Below are 19,860 nucleotides of genomic sequence, written 5' to 3'. Positions count from 1 at the left end.
AAAAGAAAGTTTCCAAACTAACAAATTGATGATTATTTAGAATTACATTAAAAAAAAAATCTTTATGACATACATACTCATCATGGAACTAAGACATATTCCAAAAATCATAAATTGATAAAATTTTTAGTGATTAAAAGGTTTTAATTATTTTGAATGCAAACTAAATCTGTAATTGAATTGAATTGTCACTCTTGAATTTTAACATTCTACTAAATATGACAGCTCCCAGCTCTGCCTCGCTCCCTCATAAAATTTGATTTTCGTAGTTAAAAAAAAAACTTTATCAATTTAAGTAATTTTTGGAATAGGACACCTTCAATTGGTGAATAATACTAGCAATACACATGAAAAAATTGAAATAGCTTAAAATATTTCAATATTGGTATCTATAGAAAGAGCTTAATGAGCTAAGAAATAATCTATTTAAATTTTTAAAATCCAATTCAAATTAAGGAAGTTATGACTATTTTTGTGCCTCACACGTTTGGATATTTTTCCCTCTTTAATACCATATGTGTTTCGTCACATTTTTTTTACACTACTTTTTCAGAAAAAATGTTATATCTTTGTTAAAACAGAAGATTAAGCGATGAAATTTACCATATAAGTGTATTTTTGTGCTAGGAATTAGAATATGTGACTGAAAATCTCCAAAAATTAAATGTTTCCAAATAATCTGCAGTAAATGCACATAAATATGCTGCAATTCCTTAAAAATGCCATGTATTCATTAAAAGAAAAGTTAAAGAACTCAAAGCTGAATTGTAATGCATTATATGTACTAATAGTTTAAATCGAAATCTAGGACTATTAAAAAAACGAATATATTGCAATATTTCTTTGGTATTATTATAGATTAATATCTTCCATACTTTTGGACATCAAATTACTTTTAAATATGAAACTTGTTTTTGTTTGTTTGTTGCAATTCTTAAGGGGTGTGAAATTTAACAAGAATTAAGACAAAACTAAATTTCATTTAAAACAAGTGATGTCACTAACAGAAAACGTGACATTCGGAAAACTTAAGTATTTTTGCCCACTTATTTAAATATCAAAAAACATTTTTTGCTAAAGCTAACAAATCGTTCACAAATGTTTGATAAATTTGGATTGGATTGGATGGGTTTAATGACTTTTTCAGCCTTTTTTTTGGGGGGGGCCATTAAAAGTTGGAAGAATTTTTCAAAAGAGATTAGTTGTGTGCATATTTCAGATGTTGTATTTATTGTTGAGTATTTATATATGGATGTCTTTAGGTTTTTAGATTTTCATATATAGATTTACTTTTTTTTAGGTATGATAGCATATTCATTTGGTTGACTTTTTCTAAAAGGTCCTCCATATTGTTTTCCACATAGTATAGTTTTCTGGTTGGGACAAGGTCAGTACATTTAACTAGGATGTGTTCCACTGTGAGTCTCTCTTGGCATGGGATGCATTCTGGTGCTGATTCTCCATTGAGTATACATGAGTGAGTTATATTGGTGTGTCCTATGCATAGTAGAGTTAGAATTATATCTTCTCGGTGTGATCTTTTTGTGTTTAGATATCGTTCCTTAAGTTTAGATTTTATGGAGTATAGTTTGCTGCTTCCATGTTGATTCCATCGTAGTTGCAATTTTCTTTGTATGTGTGCTTTTATCTGTGGTCTAAATCAGTATGAGGAATCTTATAATTGTCAGTTGGGAGATGTGAAGATTTTTTTGCAGCTGTATCTGCCCTGTCATTCCCTTTGATTCCCACATGGCTGGGGATCCAGACAAAAATAATGTTTTTGGTGGTTGAGAGGGTATTGATTTTTTCTAGTAACTTTATTGTTAGTGGATTCTCTTGTTTTTGGTTTTGTAGTAAGATTGATAGAGAATCGGTGAGGATGAAGTTTTTAGTAGTTTCCTCTGAAATTATGTCAAGTGCTATGTCAATAGCTATAGTCTTTGCAGTAAATATAGATGCTTCGTTTTTAAGTTTTTTCTTCATTGTGGTATTATGGTAGGTTGTTGCACATCCGGTGTGATTGTTGCTTTTGGACCCGTTTGTGTAGAGAAAGTCTGGATATTGTAATTTTAAATGTTGAAGTTTGTCATCGTATTGAATAGGGTTTGTGGTAGATTTAGGCTTTTTGTTTAGATCCAGTTTTATTTCTGCTTGTTTCATGGTCCATGGGGACGTTTTAGGTAGTATGAAGTTGTGAATGCTGGAGATTGGTAGTTTGGATTCTTCAATGCTTTCCTTCATTCGGAGACCAAAAGTTTTGATGGTTTTTCTCCTCATGTTGAAGAGTTCTTCATATTTTGGATAGAAGGTGCATTGGTATGCCGGGTTGTTTGGGCAGGATTTGAGTTTAAGTAAGTATCGAAGAGCTAACTTTTCTCGCCTTGGGTCTGGGGGAGGGGGGTCGTGAGCTTCTGAGTATAGACTGTTCATGGGGGAGGTTCTGTATGCTCCTGGGGCTAATCTTAGGCCGGTATGGTGTATAGGATCTAGGCTTTTTATATATGATGTTCGAGTTGATCCATATATGAAACAACCAGAGTCTAACTTTGAGCGGACTAGTGCTCTGTAAAGTTAAAGTAGTGTTTCCCTGTCTGCACTCCAATCAGTATGTGCTACTATTCTCACACGGTTTAAAGCTTTGTTACATTTTTTTTTTTCAGATAATTTATGTGTGGGATGAATGTCAACTTTTTATCAAAAAAAAATCCCCAAGAATTTGTACTGGTCAGTAACGGATGTAGGCGTTCCTTCCATGGTTAGGACAGGATCATTGTGCATGTTCTTTAGTTTGCAGAAATGCATGCATTTCGTTTTTTTCCTCGAGAATTTAAATCCATTTTCTTCCGTCCATTTCATTATTTTGTTTAGGCACAATTGAAGTTTCCTTTCAATTATGGGTATATATTTCGATCTGCAACATATTAAAAATCATCCACATATAGGGAGCAATTTACCCCAGGATTAAGGTTTTTTACAATGTTATTTATTCGAATACTGAACAGGGTCACTGATAGAATACTCCCTTGAGGTACTCCATTTTCTTGTTCCTTCAAATCCAAGAGGGTTGTGCCAACTTTTACTCTGAACAGTCTGTTTTTTAAAAAATTTTCAATAAAAAATTGGTATTCTGCCTTTTAGTCCAAGCTCCTTCAGATCTTTTGTAACACCATACTTCCATACAGTATAAGATTTTTCCATGTCAAAGAACACTGCTGTAAGATGTTCCTTCCTTAGAAAGGCCTCTCTAATGAAGGTTTCCAGTCTGACTAGATGGTCTATTGAGCTTTGGTTTTTCCTGAATCCTGATTGAAATTCTGTGATAAGGTTCTGTTTCGAGGAACAGAATTAATCTTCTGTTTATAATCTTTTCCATGGTTTTACAAATGCAGCTTGTTAGGGCTATTGGCCTGAAATTCGATGAATCTAAAGCGTTACTTGATTGGGATTGGATGTTTAAGTTTTCAGATTTGGGGAGTGGTATTATTGTGGCCTCTTTCCACGTCTCAGGTACGTTTCCATTAGACCATATAATGTTGAAAATTTCAAGTAAATATTTCATTGAGGTTTCTGGAAGTTTTTTGAGGATTTCGTATGGAATTTCATCGGGCCCTGTAGCGGTGTCATGAGATTTAGCTAGAGATTCTTTTAGTTCAGACAAGGTAAGAGGTTGGTTGTATTTTTCAGTATTTTGTGATTTAAATTGGATTTTCTTTTCTCCTCTTTCTCTAATCTTTTTGAATTTCTGTTTGTTTGTCACATGAGATTTTTGATGAATTATCTGCCAGGTTATTGGAAATGTTTTTTTGATCTGCGAATATTTTGTTGTCTTTAGAAATGTGAGATATTAGTGCACTACTACACTTCCCTTCTATTTTCCTCATCATATTCCAAACCGTTTTTGCCTTGGTATTCACATTAATTTTGGATACATAATTTCTCCATGTTGTTCTTTTGGATTTCTTTATGATTCATCTGGCTTTTGCTCTGTTTTTGAAGAAATCCAGGTTTTCGCTTGTTGGGTTCTTTTTGAATTTTCTTAAGGCAGTTAGTCAAGCTTTTCTGCATTCTTTTGTGAACCAAGGTTTGTTGTTAATATTGGTTTTGGTTGTTTTCGGTATGGTATATTATTTGCTATGTTTGTGAGTGTTTTAATGAAGTAGTTCAAATGGTCATCTACATCTTTCTTTTCCGTTATTAATTGGTTTTTGCATTGTTCCTGGAAGTCTTCTCAATCTGCTTTATGTAGGTTCCATTTGGGTGCTTTTTGTTCAGTACTAGTACTTAGACTTTCCAGAATGATTGGGAAATGGTCACTCCCACAGGTGTCATCGTGTACTCTCCAATCATAGTCCATATATATGGATGGGTCACATAAGATAAGGTCGATGGCGGTGAAAGTACCTGTTGCCGGGTACATATAGGTATAGTTTTGATTATTAAGGAGGCATAGATTATTTTTGTTTATTATGTTTTATATTTCTCCCTTTTTTATTTATGTCTTTACTTCCCCATATTACATTGTGACTGTTGAGGTCTCCCAGCAGAATAAATGGTTTAGGGAGTTGTTTTATTGAGTTAATTCAGTTTCATTGATTGTATCTTTTGGGGGGGGGGGGATGTAGATTGAGCAAAGTGTTATGGTTCTATGTAGAGTCACTGAAACTGCAATTGCTTGAAAGTTTGTGTTTATATTTATTTGTCTTTGGGAAACTTTGTTCTTCACGAGTATTGATGTGCCTCCAGAAGCTCTGTCCATATCTTTGTTTATGTAGTTGTAAGATGTGTAGTGTTTTATGTTGATAGTACTATTTTCTTTCAGGAAGGTCTCCTGTAGGCAGACAATTTCTGGGCTTATGTTTGTTATTAATAATAATAGTTCATTTATTTGCTTTTGTCCCTCTGATGTTCCATTGTATCATTTTGTGGGTCATTTGGAGTTGTGTTCTACTTCCATTGTCTCCAACCCTTCAAATCTATTTTCAGTTGGTCCTTGTTCAGGATTTGGATCGGGATCTGTTTTTGTTTTGTTTTGTTTTTTTGTCTGGAGGGATTTTTGATTCTTTTCTGATTTCTGATGTGTTTGATGGTTGCTCAGTTGTTTTTGTAGAAATGGTTTGTGCTCTTATTTCTTTTTTTGGTTCAGCAGTGTCTTATGATTATTTTTGGATTGGTTCCAGCTGTTGCACTATTCATTTTCCTCATTTCTTCTAATAGTTCTTTCATTTCCTTTATTAATTTGCTTAAGACATCGAGTTTGTTGTCAGTTGTATCTGTTTGACGTATGTAATCATTTTGATTGAAGTATTTTTTTTTTTTTATTGCATCTGTGTATGTTTTAGTTTCAATCATTTTCCTGGCCTCTGGGTAAGATATATTCTTTCTATGTTTTAGTTTGGTCACTTCTTTTTCTTTTTTCCATATTTCACAGTATCTAGAGGCAGCGCCATGGTTTCCAAGGCAATTGGCACATTTGAAATCTTTTCTGCAGTCAATGTGTGGACCGCTTTCCCCACATCTTCCACACACTGGTGACCGTGTGCACCGATCTTGATGGTGTCCAAACTTCTGGCACTGGAGTGGGTTTAGGATGTAGGTTTCTACATTTATTTTTATATATCCAACTTCCACTTTGGGTATGGTGTGGGAATCGAAAGTTAGTATGTATGTGTTGGTATTGATTTTCTCATTGTCTTTCTTGATTTGGACTATGAACATCTAACACATTCTGTTCTTGTAGGTTTGTCTTGATCTTCTCCAAAGGACAAAGTGAGAGTTCGCGATTTTTCACAACTCCTTTGCAGGTATTTAGGGTTGGATGAAGGTAGCATTTGATTTTAATATTTTCAAATATTTTTAGTTTCAGTATTTTCTTGGTTTGATCTTCATTATTGGTCTCAATTAATAGGCTGCCATTAAATTGTTTTTTTGATAGATTTGGGTTTTAAAGTTTTTAAACTTTTTTCAATTCTAAATGGGGACAACTGGCTCCAAGGAGTTTCCTCCATTGATTCCATGATAATAAATGTTGGGGAATTTCTCGGTTTTCTTGGCTCTTCTTCAGAGCCGCTAATGTCAGAGACATCAGAGTGTGTTCTTTTTTGGTAGTTGGGTGTTTTTTGTGGGAAATAAGCCATATTATGATTTTTTTTTCATCATCTTTGCTCCCCACCCACCTCAGAGCCCTACATGGGAAGTGCTGGGGGGGGGGGAGGATTCGCCCAGCCACAACAGGGATACAAAGATGATATACTTGATTTATGTGACATCTTTAATGAGCACCGGCTTTCCTTTAATATTACTATGGGGTACGTAGTAATTAAAAGGGTTTGCAGCCAGTTCATAGATATTTTACTTCGACTGACCCTCAGTCACCGCTTTCCACCATATATTAGGAAATAGTTATTTGTGGGGGAGGGATAGGTATATTGTGTTAATGATAGGTTTATAGGGTGGACAATATATGGTGGGGCTTGACATGACCAGCCAATTGATCGGATCGGGTCCTTCCGATCACCTGTCTAGCCTAGTAAGGGCCAAAGTCGTGTGTTGGGAAGTGGGGGGTATTAAAACCTAACCTCCAAGTCTCTCAACCACCAGGATCCCGTCCTAAAGGTATTACAGGTCGCTACCTACAGCCAACAGGTAGCCCCATTGAGGGACTTCTACTCTCTGCAGAGGAGAGGGGGGTAGTCGGCATATTCTGATGCCCTGCCGACAGGGTCAAGTGGAATCTGATCAGATTTTGAAGAACAATTTTTTAATAGAATATATTTGTTTTTTTTTTTCAGTTTCTATTTAACCCATAGTTGTGACCTTAACAGGTACTACCAACAGAGTGGACCTGAGAGCAATGGCAATTAAAGGGTGGCTCCACGCTCCCCAAAGCCCGCAAACTGGGGCCTCACCATCGGATATAGTTTATGGTCATATCCAGGACCGGGAAGTAGCGAAGGAAAAAGAAAGGAGAGGGAGGGGAAGGGGCTGTTTTTATTTTTGTAGAACATAAGTTGTACAAAAGAGAATAGAAAACAAAAACAGAAATCGATGTAGGTGTATTTCATCTCAGAAAGCCAATAGACAACCTGATCTAGTAGTACCAGGATAAATTTGGTTTTTATTTTCAATTACATTTCTTGTCTGAGTGACACATTATTTCGTTAAACTTTCCAGTTTAAGACTTTTTTTTCTCTCTACCTGCACTTGGGGCCAAGATCACAGTGTAGTATTCTGATGCTACACTTCGTCTTTTCTGTCCTCTGTCAATGAAGGAGAAATCCTTCATGACCGAGACAATCTTTATGTTTGTTTCTATCCAGATTGATCCTTTTTGGGAAACTGGATTTTCCTCGCATTAAAAACTGACCTTGTGTCTAACTGTCCTCTTGGGGAGGCAAGTAAATAGGAACAACTAGAAACTGAGCACCCCCAACAAATATTTAAATATTGATTTTGTATTTTTTTTTTTTTTTTTTTATATATATAATTGGGTAGATTAGTGTCCATTCAATTATAATCCGCTGATAAAAATTGGGGAAAAAAAGACAAAAATATATATTGGGAGAGGGGGTACTGCTCGCACACATGAAGCAAAAAAAATCATATTTCACATTTTGTTTTGTTTTTTGTTTTTTTAAAAACAAAACACTGTTTAATTCACCGTTAAAAACTAATGTAATGGATAAAAGTGCACATGTTACATATTTGTTTTTCAACTATATTTTTAAAATTTGACCAAAAATAACACCGGATTGCTTTAAAATTATATATTCTGATAACCAAATAGCTCTAGTTAAGCTAATTATGTTCTAATAATATGAGCTCCAACTAAATATGTAAGAACACTTTTTTTTATGTTCATATTTTCATTTTTTTTAATTTTTAATTCGTTCTGGAATAAAAAAACAAAACACGAAAATGTTTGCTTACAGTAAAGTAATTAATATCAGCGATAGTAGCTGCTGCTGCTTCTACAGATCGTTTTTAGATACTTTTTAAAAATAGAACGATTTTATCCAGGTATCATGATTTTAAATTGCTTGGTACCATAAGATAAAGCCGGTTACATTTTTATTTCTAACGAATAAATGTAATAAAAAGATTGATTTATTTAACAGTGGGTGTTTGAAGAAATTTTTTTTCAAAATTTTTTAAACTTAGCTCTTTTTTTGTTGTTAAAAAAAAGATGACGTCAAAAGAATTTCAGACAACCGAATCTATTAAAAGTAATATCTCTTCTAGTTAACTTCCAAATTTCATGACTAAATTCTTAAGAGGAACATGGTACAACCATTTACAACTACAAAATCTTACCGGAAATGCTGTTTTATGAGGTTGACATTTTTAGCACTTTATTTGCTTAAAACTGTTAAAACATATCATGTACACTATTATTTATTAATTTATTTGAAAGTATATTCATTTTCAAACAAAACGGTGGTATCTTGAGAACTTAAGATGCTTTGGTTTTTAAAATATGATGATTTTAGCAGAACCTCCAAACACCCGGGCAACGCCGGGTACTCCCGCTAGTATATATATAAAAGGCAAATGCGCGCGCATATTTTGTATGTCTCGAAAAGGCTTTTTTCGCCGATGGTCTGGGGTGGGGTGGGGAGTGTTTAGAACTGTTTATATAGCCCCTAGATCATAATATCGAAGATTTGCGAATGCACGTTGCATCTAGATTTATTTACGTCGATTTTTACAAAATTATTGCTATTTCAGCCCATCTTGTGTTCGTTCAGCTTTTTTATATAAAACCGAAAGTAATTCAAAGCTAAGGCACTTGTTCCCAGCAATTGCACCGGGGAACATCCAGAAGCAATCAGCCAAACTCCTTATATCAGACAATTGCTATTCAATCTGGACAATGGGGAGCTGGTTTTCCCCTCCCCAACATCTTGGGGAAACAACCAGCCAAAGTTGGGTAAACAAACCCAAAATCTGTCCCACGTCAAAAGTTAACTCTGCTACTTCTATTTGACCTTATTATTTCAAATAGAAGTAGCAGAGTTAACTTTTATTGCGGCCACGTGTCAATTCTGTTTTTAATAAATTCAAACGTGTTTCAGTTGCTCTTTGTTGGTCGAGCGGATAACGTGTCAGGTTTTTTTGCACACTTTTCCACCTTTGCCTCAAGGCTTCGGGTTCGATCCTAACTACTTACCAAAACTGTTTTTTAAAGCCCCCCCCCCCCAACACAAACACCCAGGCAACAATTTTTTTAAAAGAAGTTTTAACATTTTTTTTTTTTTTTTTTTTTAAATATTTAAACAGGGTTCTTACTTTGCTTATTCTTTTGTTTTGATCCCCTCCCCCACCAAACACGCACACCTCTAAACACCCGGGAAACGCTGGGTACCCCCTCCCAGTAATACCTACATTATAAAGATTTTTCTGTGTTTTTATTTATTTTAATTAAGTGTAATCTTAAATAAGCACCAATAAATTTTTTTTAAATATTAGGATTTATAAAATTTACCTTCTCAAATTCGGCATCAATTTGTTGCAGCAAGGCAGATTTCTCATTCTCATAGAAAACGCGTAGAGTGGGTCCCATGTACATATAAACAACACCAAGCAGATGGACGGCAGCTGTACGAATCGCCTACAGAACAAAATAGAAGAGAAAAGTTACAAGAATTATCTTCAAAACAACCGCTTTTTTTGCAATAATTTTATTTGGCTTAAAATAATTTGTCACCGGTAGTTCACACACACACACACACACGCGCTCTTCAATTTTTAATAATGATATTTAGACAATATTTATCCAAAGGATTTTCATACACTATGAAAAATTTTGACAGATAATTTACAAATAACATTTTATTATTTTCAAACTTAATAAATAATGTGAACAAATGTGTGTATACAGATATTCAAAAATAACAAGTTAGCGAAGTCATAGGATTACTTTGAGTTTCAATAGTATAAATTTATGTACACACACATATAATCATTTACTTGAAACATACTCAGTTTATATGTGCTAATCGTAATGGATAAAAAAAAAATAAATAAATAAAAAACTTTCTCATGAATAAAATTTTTAATAATGAAGAAAAAAATTTTTTATATAAATTTTGAAAAGTTTGAAAAAATCCAAGCTCAATGAATACCTTTTTAATAGATTCCAGGGCCTATATAATGTAATATAATTTTCTATGCCCCAAATCTCAAGTTTGCTCAGTTGGTCATTTATTGCTTTTCAAAAGGTAGCCAATATTGCTTCGTATTGTGACTAACAAATCTGCAAAATTATGTTATTGCTGCTAATTTAGTCATCAGAGGTTTACCTTAAAAACTTAGAAAAAACACCATTTTGGACAACTTGCTTGGTTCATGCAACAATATATTTTTACTCATATTCACCCCAAACAAAGCACATCATATAAGTTACGATTGTGAATTTGGTACAATGCCTGCAGGGACATTCTAGGAAAAGAGTTAAGCAGCGAGATGTTTGCTCACAATACATTTAAACTTTTGCATGCTAGTACAGTCAGAGAAGCAGGAAACAAGGAGATAATTCTAAATTCTAGCAGTTTGAAGGAAGAAACTATTAAGAGGCTCTCCAGCGTCAGGGGACCACTAGTGAAGATGTCAGATTTTGCTGCAGGTTAGTCTGAGATATTTCCGTTGAGATGATAGCAGTGCTACGAGTTCATCTGAGCACATTCAGTCAAGCACAATATATATATATATATATATATATATATATATATATATATATATACACACACACACACACACAGGGATATATTTTCAGACTATCGATTTTTTAATGGTCTGATAAATTAAAATTTAAGAAATGACAATTTAACTACGACTATTTTTGCTTTGGGCATTTTTATTTTTACCAGAACAAGAATTTCCTTTATTAAAATTTGAAAAACTTTCTTATGCATAAAGGAATATTAAAATTTCCAATTTCTTTTTAAAGAAATAAATTTAAATGAAAATTTAACTTACAGGATTTGTAGCAGCCAATGCTGTTTTCACTTTTTCATTAAGCGGTTTGAAATTTACTCTGTAAGTAAAAAAAAATGTTTTTTTATCTTTTACAAACCATTATCATCAAAAATGACTAAAATGTTTTTTGGTTTTAATGATATTTAATACTCAAAACAAGGAACAACTTTTTAACATCAGAACAAGGAATTTATATATATAACACAAAAAAAAACACATTTTATAGAAAAAAAAAAAAAAAAAAAATGATAGATACAATTAAACTTTCCTAACAACCTTAGGTTGAGTTAATCTTTAATATTCAATCATATCTTACAGAAAAAAAAATAATTATGATTTAACTGTATATTAAATGGGTCTTTATCTTCAGAAGAAAATTAGGTGTAGTCTTTTTAATTATATAAATAAAAAACCCTTTCTGATCTTAATTGGGTTATCCCTTGATACAAGTCTGGGTGTCTGTTTTATTGTATGCTAAAGACTGTTGTAGCACTAGGATTAGAAGAAAAATGGGTTTGGTGGATACATGGTGATAAGTAAACTCCATGGCATTTCTCTATCAAAACAAAGACACTAGCATTCGCCCATTTTAAGATGATGCAGATTACATTGGTTTGGATATGTGAACTGCAATGGTGGGTGGATCCTTTAATGTACCAAGACTGTGACCTCTGATTAAAAAAATAAAAGGGACAATTATATAAAACCGGAGATGAAGTAATTAAGATACAGTTCCTCCACATCTCAGTTATCATCTATCTCTATTGTCTTACACTTGCTGTACATAAACTGATTATCCTCTCAACCTACCAATAATTCAACTACTTCATGTGTATCCAATGCTTACAAATATAACAAGAATTACACCAAACTCCCTTAGCAATAACTAAACACAAGAACTTTCCTTTCTTGTTTTCCAATCCCACAATTACTGATCATCACTTTGGTCTTCATAACTTTCACTCAAATCTTTACTTTCCATAGCATTCAACCAAGTTTCCAACTTAATAATGTAAACCTTCCATTGTTTAACAATTTTGCAAAAGGAAAGAAAAAAAACAAACAAAAAACAATTACATCAATATTTAGTGCATTTTAGGTCAGGAAATTGGTATCTTCAGACAGCCTGATCTAGTAGCACTAATAATACTTTGAATACTATGAGGAAAAATGAAGATGGTACATTTATATTATATCTAATAGAGTTGTTTTACAATTCCTAACAAATACTGAATCCAAGAAAAAAAATACATATATTGAGTGTCTTCTTAATTGTCATCATATAACATGCTTTGAAGGTTTCCATGTGTAAATAACTTTTATTTGTGTTCTCAAGAAAACAATATGCAGTTACTCTTACGTTTTTTATTTTTTTTTAGTTGGGATGGGCCACCTTACTCGATCCTATACATTCTAGCCGAGAGATCTTTTAAAATTCTAACAGACTCTTTAAGTGTATAATTGTTAGGATCTCTTTCAGATCCTGAGTGGGTATAGATACCTGGTTGTTTTTTTACCTCCTCCCCCAGTCTGGTTGCTGCTATAATTACTGGACCGATGGAGTTCTTCCTAAGATTCCAATTTTTTTTCATGTCACACATAAGATCTGGATATTTTGTTATCTTTTCTCTCAGCATCATTGGGGATTAACTTCTAAGATTGCTTCTCTCTCCTTGTCCAATATCACTATGTCAGGTTTAATAGCTCCGTCTTCTAGGTATGTAGCTTTATGACTTTTATAGTCATAGTGGATGATACAGTAGAACCCCGGGATAAAGCATTAATCCATTACAGGGTTGGGATCATAAGGTGAAATACAGTAGATATTAAAAATTAGTAACAAAATACAGCACAGTATTTAATACACATGTATATAAATCAAATAACATTATAAATAACACCATAAGGCAGGGCAAATACCGTAACCAGGGGCCAGAAAAACATTGTATTCCACATCGTAAACTGAAAAAAAAAAAAAAAAAAAAATCTCGGGCTTCTGCTGCATATGATTTATTTCCAACTGTTCTTTCTGGTATATCTTCCATGTATTTACTACTGCATTCGATATTCAACTTTTTACAGATGGTCCAGTGGGGATATTTACACACTCCAATGCGTCACATTATATAGTAGCTATCTCCCAGCAGAACCTTATTAGTATTGGAGCATATGTACACACAGACAGTAGCATTTATGTTTTATATTTTTATAAAGTAAATGTACTCTTAAAATTGATATACATGATTTTGTATGAATAAATTAAGAAACAATACATACTTGAAACCAAACTCTTTTATTGCTTGTGCAAGCCAATTTAACGCTTCCGTTTGATTTTTAGGATTCTTTTGAGAGAAAACTGCATTAATCACCTAGTAAAGAAAAAAAAAAGATTACAAAAAATTCCTAATAAACACAAAACAAATTTAAAAAAAATTAAAGCTGCCATTTAACTAGTCTTCATTTCGGTCCATGTAAAATAATATAAAGAGATTTTTTTTTTAATAATAAATGTAATCAAATATAAACAGATGTTTCTTTACAATAATCTCTCGTTTCTGTTATGAAAGTGAAAATCAAAATATTGAATTTCAAGTAAGACCAATGATACCTACTTGAATTTCATGTCGTAGTAATGAACACATCCAAAAATTACAAAAAACGATAAAGTATAAAATTTATGAAAACAGTTTTCGAAGACAATAAAAATTGAATTTTGATAAATTAGCATGAGCTTCCAGAAAATAATTACCTCCTTTGTTATGAGTCAAACTCTCAGTTTTTTTTTTGTTTGTTTTTACAACAAAATTTTTGCTAATTGTCTTCAAAAAATATTTTTTATTAATAATTTTCTATCTTCTTATTTTTCATAATTTTTGGATATGTTCATTACTGTGACATGACAATTGAGTAAATATCATAGGTTTTACTTGAAATTCAATATTTCGATTTGTGCTCTTATAACAAAGAAGCACCAAATCTCCATAACGATGGAGAGAATTATTTATTAAAATAATCCAATCTTGTTACACTTTGATAGCAAGAGATTAGATTTTATTTGACATAATATTACACCTACCTGCTATTTCTATAATTTCTACTTGAACACTATAGCTTCAGTAATTATATAATTAAAATAATTTTCAATTTAAAAAAAATATCTGAAAAAATCTAGAACTTATAGTGCCTTTCAAGATCACTATTTTAATCACAAAAAGAGTGATAAAATTATTGTATTTATTAGTCGAGTAGTTTATAAGGATTGATTGATTGGTTTTATGACATATCAACCCATGTGGTCATTTAATGCCAGAGTCTTATATATATTAATAGTTATAGGTTTTATGTATGTATCTGGTGTTCAGTGTCTATGTTTATATAGTTAGATAATTTTTTTTTTTTTTTTTAATTTTGTTGAGTACCCCTGTTATCTTCAGATATTTGAAAAGAGTAGTTGAATCTACATGAGTGAATATGTCTTTTACAGTTTTTTTCATTATATAGATTCAGTCAGTTTGTTTTCAAGTCTTCGCATCTTGTTAATATGTGATTTACTGTGTATGGTTCCTGGCAGGGTGTGCAAAGTGGGGCTTCTTTTTTGAGTAGATAGGAGTGTGTTATAGAGGTATGACCTATTCGGAGTTTTGTTATTATAACTTCCTCCTTTCTGGTCATTCTTTTGTTTGATTTCTGTTTTCCTATGGTTTCCTGGATTTGGTATAGCTTATTTCTAGTGCAGGAGTTCCACGACTCTTGCCATGTGTTTCTAATATATTTGTTAATGATTTGTTTTAGATCGGTATGAGGGATCTTATCATTGGTTAAATTTAGTGCTGCTTTTGCTGTTTTGTCAGCTGTCGTTACCCTTTATGTTGATATGACTGGGTATCCAACAAAAGAGAATGTTTTTATCATTAGGAATATCATCAAATCTATTTAGGGTTTTCGTGATTATTGCGTTCGTTGGTTTCCTGTTTTCCAGTGTTTTGAGTACTGATTTGGCATCTGACCAGATAATGAATTGTTTATCTTTAGAAGATTCTATAAGATCGAGTGCCATACCAATGGCTGATACTTCAGCACTGTAGATCGATGCTTTGTCTGGTAATCTTTTGATTAGGATTGTTTTATTGTATATGGCTGCACATCCAACATTATCTCCATCTTTTGAACCCTCTGTATAAATTGTTGAGTGTTTGGAATACTTATCTTTAATTATTTGGAATTTTTCTTGATAGATGATTGGATTGGTTTTTGTTTTAGGGTATTTAATTAGGTCTGATATTTTTGGTTGTTTTGTCAGCCAGGGGGGATATTTAGGTTTTACAGATTCGTGCATTGTTGCAATATCTATCTGGGCTTTATTTATGGATTCTTCCATATGTAGGCTAAATGGTTTTATAAAATGTTCTTTTCTATGAAAGAGGTTTTTGTATTGGGGGTGGAAGACACATTTGTAGGCAGGATTAGTCGGACATGAAGTCAATTTTGTATAATATCGTAGTCCTAGTTTTTTTTTTTTAAGTGATAATGAGTGTTCATCTGTTTCTACATATAAACTTTCCACTGGGGAGGTGGTGAAGGCTCCTAGAGCCAATCTTAGTCCTTGGTGATGTATTGTGTCTAATTCCTTTATGTAGGACTTTCTTGCAGATCCATAGATATAGCATCCATAATCCAACTTGGATCTGACAAGGGATCTGTATAATTTAATTATTGAGTCTTTGTCTGCACCCCAGTCTGTATGAGCTACTACTTTAAAGAGATGGATGGCTTTGTTGCATTTTTATTTGAGGTATTTAATATAGGGAATGAATATTAGCTTTTTATCGAAGATGATGTTCAGGCATTTATACTGATAAACTATAGGTATAATTTCATTATCCAGTTTCAGTATTGGGTCATGGTGCATTTTCCGGATTTGACAGAAATGGATGGCTTTTGTTTTTTCTTTTGAAAATTTAAAACCATTTTTTGTTGTCCATTTATTTTGTTTAAACACAGTTGTAAATGGCGTTCTATTCTTGTAATATATTTTGATCTATAACAGATCAGGAAGTCATCCACAGAGGGCACATTCTGTTCCTACATTTATATTTTTAACAATGTTATTTATTTTAATGCTAAAAAGTGTGACAGACAGGATGCTTCCTTGTGATACACCCGTTTCTTGTTTTTTACTCATGGATAGAGTATCACCTAATCGTACATTAAATTGTCTATCATTTATAAAATTTTTGATGAAAATGGGCATTCTGCCTTTTAATCCAAGCTCTTGTAGATCTTTTATAATGCCATGCCTCCATGCAGAGTCGTATGCTTTTTCAATATCGAAAAAGACTGCTGTAAGATGTTTTTTCTTGATAAAGGCTTCTCTGATAAAGGTTTCTAGCTGGATCAGGTGGTCCATGGGGCTTCTTTCATTCCTAAATCCTGACTGATAATCTGTAATCAGATTATTTGTCTCAAGGTACCATATTAATCTGTTGTTAATCATTCTTTCCATTATTTTGGAAATACAGCTAGTGAGTGTTATAGGTCGGTAATTCATGGGATTTGTATAGTCCTTTGATGATTTCGGTATAGGGATTACTATGGCCTGCCTCCATATTTCAGAGGCGTTGCCACTTTCCCAAATATCACTGAATATTAGTAGTAGGTAATCTGTAGACGTATCAGGAAGTTGTTTTATAAATTGATAATGGATTTGATCAGGGCCAACAGCTGAGTCATGAGCTTTGCCTACGGATACTTTCAATTCATTTTTAGAGAATGGCTGGTTGTATTTTTCTGTATTATTTGTCTGAAACTGGAGTTTTTCCTTTACTGCTTTTTCCTTAAAATTTTTGGTTAGAGTTTTTGGAGGAGGAGTTTTTTTGCAAAAATTGCAGCAAGACAATTTACCATTTCTTTCTTGCTAGTAATTTTTTGGTTATTATAGATCAGGTGTTTAGTAGAGTTGCTGTTACTTTTCCCTGAGATTTTACGGATCATGTCCCAGACCTTTTTACTTTTTGTATTTGTATTTATTTTTGATGCATAGTTTTTCCATGATGTTCGCCTTGATTCCTTAATGGTTTTACGAGCTTTAGATCTACTGTTTTTATATTTATCGAGATTTTCTTTAGTTGGTTCTTTTTTGAATTTCCTTAGCATAGCTCGATGAGTTCTGATGGCTACTTTGCATTTTTCGTCAAACCAGAGTTTATGTTTTGGGGAGGTAGAACTTTTTGGAATGCATTCCTCCGCAATATTATACAGTGTATTAGTAAAATGTGATATTATTTTGGTTTGGATTATTATCCAATGTTAATTTAGTCCGGCATAAATTTTGGAATTTTTTCCAGTCAGCCTTCTGTAAGTTCCATTGGGGTATTTTGTTTTCTGGCATTGGATCATTGTTTTCAAGTGTAATGTGAAAGTGATCACTTCCATATGGCTCTTCTAGTACATTCCATTTGTAATCCAAGGCAAGTGTTGGATCACACAATGTTAAATCAATTGATGTGAATGTACCAGTTCCTGGGTGTAAATAAGTGTTTTATCATTAAAGACTTTCGTTATTTATAATATTTTCTTTAATTTTTCCCCTTTTGCTTGTTTTTTTCACTTCCCCATATCTCATTATGGCTGTTTAAGTCTTCCATAATGATGTATGGCTTTTGAAGTTGCTCAAATCTGTTTCTGAGATGCTTTCATTGGGGGTATGTATAGTGAGCAAATGTTGATGGTTTTGTGGAGTGTTACTTTTATTGCAGTAGCCTGTAGTTTAGTATTAAGTTGTATTTGACTTTAGGGTATGTCATTTCTAATAAGGATTGATGTACCTCCACAGGCTCTGAGTCCAGTATTGTGTATATAGTTATACTGATTGTAATTTTTATATTGTCATCTGATTTAATAGAGGTTTCTTGGAGACAGACTACTACTGGAAGTAAGTTATCAAGTAGAATAGTGAGCGCATTTAGGTTTGTCTTTAAACCATGACAATTCCACTGGATTATATTATTTGTCTTATTTCTAACCGGTATGATTCTGTGTGTCATGTTTTGTATTTTAGTTTGTTATTTGGGTGTTTTGGGTTTAGTTATTTTTATGTTTGTCTTAGGTCCTCGGCAGTTCCATTGAATGATAGTTTGAGTTTTTTTTATTGTGGTCTGTCATTTTATTTGTCTGGGGATATTTTGTCTTCTACCTCCATCTCCTCCAGTGTTCCTATTTTATTTCCTCCTCTTGAGGTTGATTGGGATCTAGATCTTGGTCTGTTAATTATTTTTTTCTTTAGTTTTCGTTTTATTGGGTGATGGTGTTGTTTCATTTGATTTGTTTATAAGGGTTGTTTTCATTTGGTGAGTTTTTTCTTTTTCTTTGATTTAATTCGAGTTTTTTGATTTGTTGGTTCTGTTTTTTTTTTTTTTTGTTGTACTCTCTTTTGTAGAATGATTATTTCCAGAGTTCAGGATTAGTGTTTTAATTTCTTTCATTAGGTCTTTCATCTCTTTTATCAATAGAGATATTTCTTCAGTTTTTATTTCTGGAGGATTTTTTGTATAACTTTGACAACTTTGATTTGCGTGTATTTTAGCATTCTTGGTTACTTCTGAGTATCTTGCGTTCATAATTTTCCTGGCTTCCGGGAAGGTTATATTTTTTGTGTACTTTATTGTTGTTATTTCTTTTTCTTTTAGCCATGTTTTGCATCCTTTGAAGTCAGTTGAATGGTTTTCACTACAGTTTGAGCATTTGGGGTCTTTTTTGCAGTCACTATGTTTTGAGTTTTCACCACATCTTATACATATTGGTGATTTGGTGCATTTGGATTGGTGATGTCCAAATTGTTGACAATTGTAGCACCTTAGAAGGTTTGGGATGTATTTTTCAACGTTCACTTTTAGGTATCCAATTTTAATTTCACTTGGGGGATTTGTGGAATCAAAGGAGAGTATATATGCATTTGTCAATATAGTTTCTCCATTTCGTTTTATTCTTATTCTTTTTACTTCTGTAACACTTTGGGATGATAGATTAGATAAAATTTCCTCAGTCGAGCAATTTGATAGTTCGCTGCATCTAATGACTCCTTTTGAGGAGTTTAGGTATGGGTGGGGATAAGTTTTAATTTTGATATTGTTAAAGGTTTGCCATTTGAGAATTTCTTTAGCTTGTGTTTTTGTTTCAATTCGATAAGTATGGTGTTATTTTGCAGCCGTTTTATCATTTTGGGTTTTATTTTTTGAGAGAAAATTTTTTCTATTGTAAAAGGTCAAATTTTATTTCATTTTTTTCAAGTGTTTCCATTACTAAAAATATTGAGTTTTCTTTGATTGAGCATTTCTATTCATCCTCTGAACTTGAAATGTCGGAAACATCTGAAAAGCTTCTTTTTTGGGGGGGTTTTGGGGGGTAATAAAAGGCATAATCAAAGATTATTTTTTTCATCATCTTTGCTCATCACCCACCTCGGAGCCCTATATGGGAAGTGCCTGGGGGGGAAACCCATTCGCCCAGGCTCAACAAGGATACAAAGATGATATACTCGATTTAGTGATATCATTTATAGCACCTGTTTTCCTTTGATGTTACTCTGGGATACATAGTGATTTAAAGAGTTTGCAGCCATGTCACAGATATTTCACTTTGTCGACTGACCCTCAGTCACCGCTTTCCACCATATATTAGGAAATAGTTATTTGTGGGGAAGGGATAGGCATATTGTGTTAATGATATGTTTATGGGATGGGCAATATATGGTGGGGCTTGACGTGACCAGCCGATTGATCGGATCGGGCCCTTCCGACCGCCCGTCTAGCCCAGTAAGGGCCAAAGTGTTGGGAAGTGGGGGTACTAAAACCTGACCTCCAAGTCTCTCAACCACCAGGATCCCGTCCT

The 19,860-nt window shown here is 33.1% G+C and overlaps 1 protein-coding gene across 3 annotated transcripts in view; it reads right to left on the bottom strand.

Moving 5' to 3' along the window:
• LOC145293193 (cytoskeleton-associated protein 5-like) overlaps positions 1 to 19,860 on the bottom strand; it is a 212,062-nt gene that overhangs the window by 76,303 nt on the left and 115,899 nt on the right. For all 3 annotated transcript variants that reach the window (XM_080139687.1, XM_080139686.1, XM_080139688.1), the window contains exons 20-22: positions 13,252 to 13,343; positions 10,975 to 11,032; positions 9,482 to 9,607 (exon numbers count right to left, since the gene is read on the bottom strand). In XM_080139687.1, coding sequence (XP_079995813.1) covers positions 9,482 to 9,607; positions 10,975 to 11,032; positions 13,252 to 13,343 — 276 coding nt within the window. The remainder of the gene's footprint in view (positions 1 to 9,481; positions 9,608 to 10,974; positions 11,033 to 13,251; positions 13,344 to 19,860) is intronic.

Source organism: Euprymna scolopes, chromosome 14 (genome assembly GCF_053919585.1).
Source record: "Euprymna scolopes isolate OS-2025 chromosome 14, ASM5391958v1, whole genome shotgun sequence".
NCBI lineage: Eukaryota > Metazoa > Mollusca > Cephalopoda > Sepiida > Sepiolidae > Euprymna > Euprymna scolopes.
This window is presented reverse-complemented; position numbering and strand designations above follow the sequence as displayed.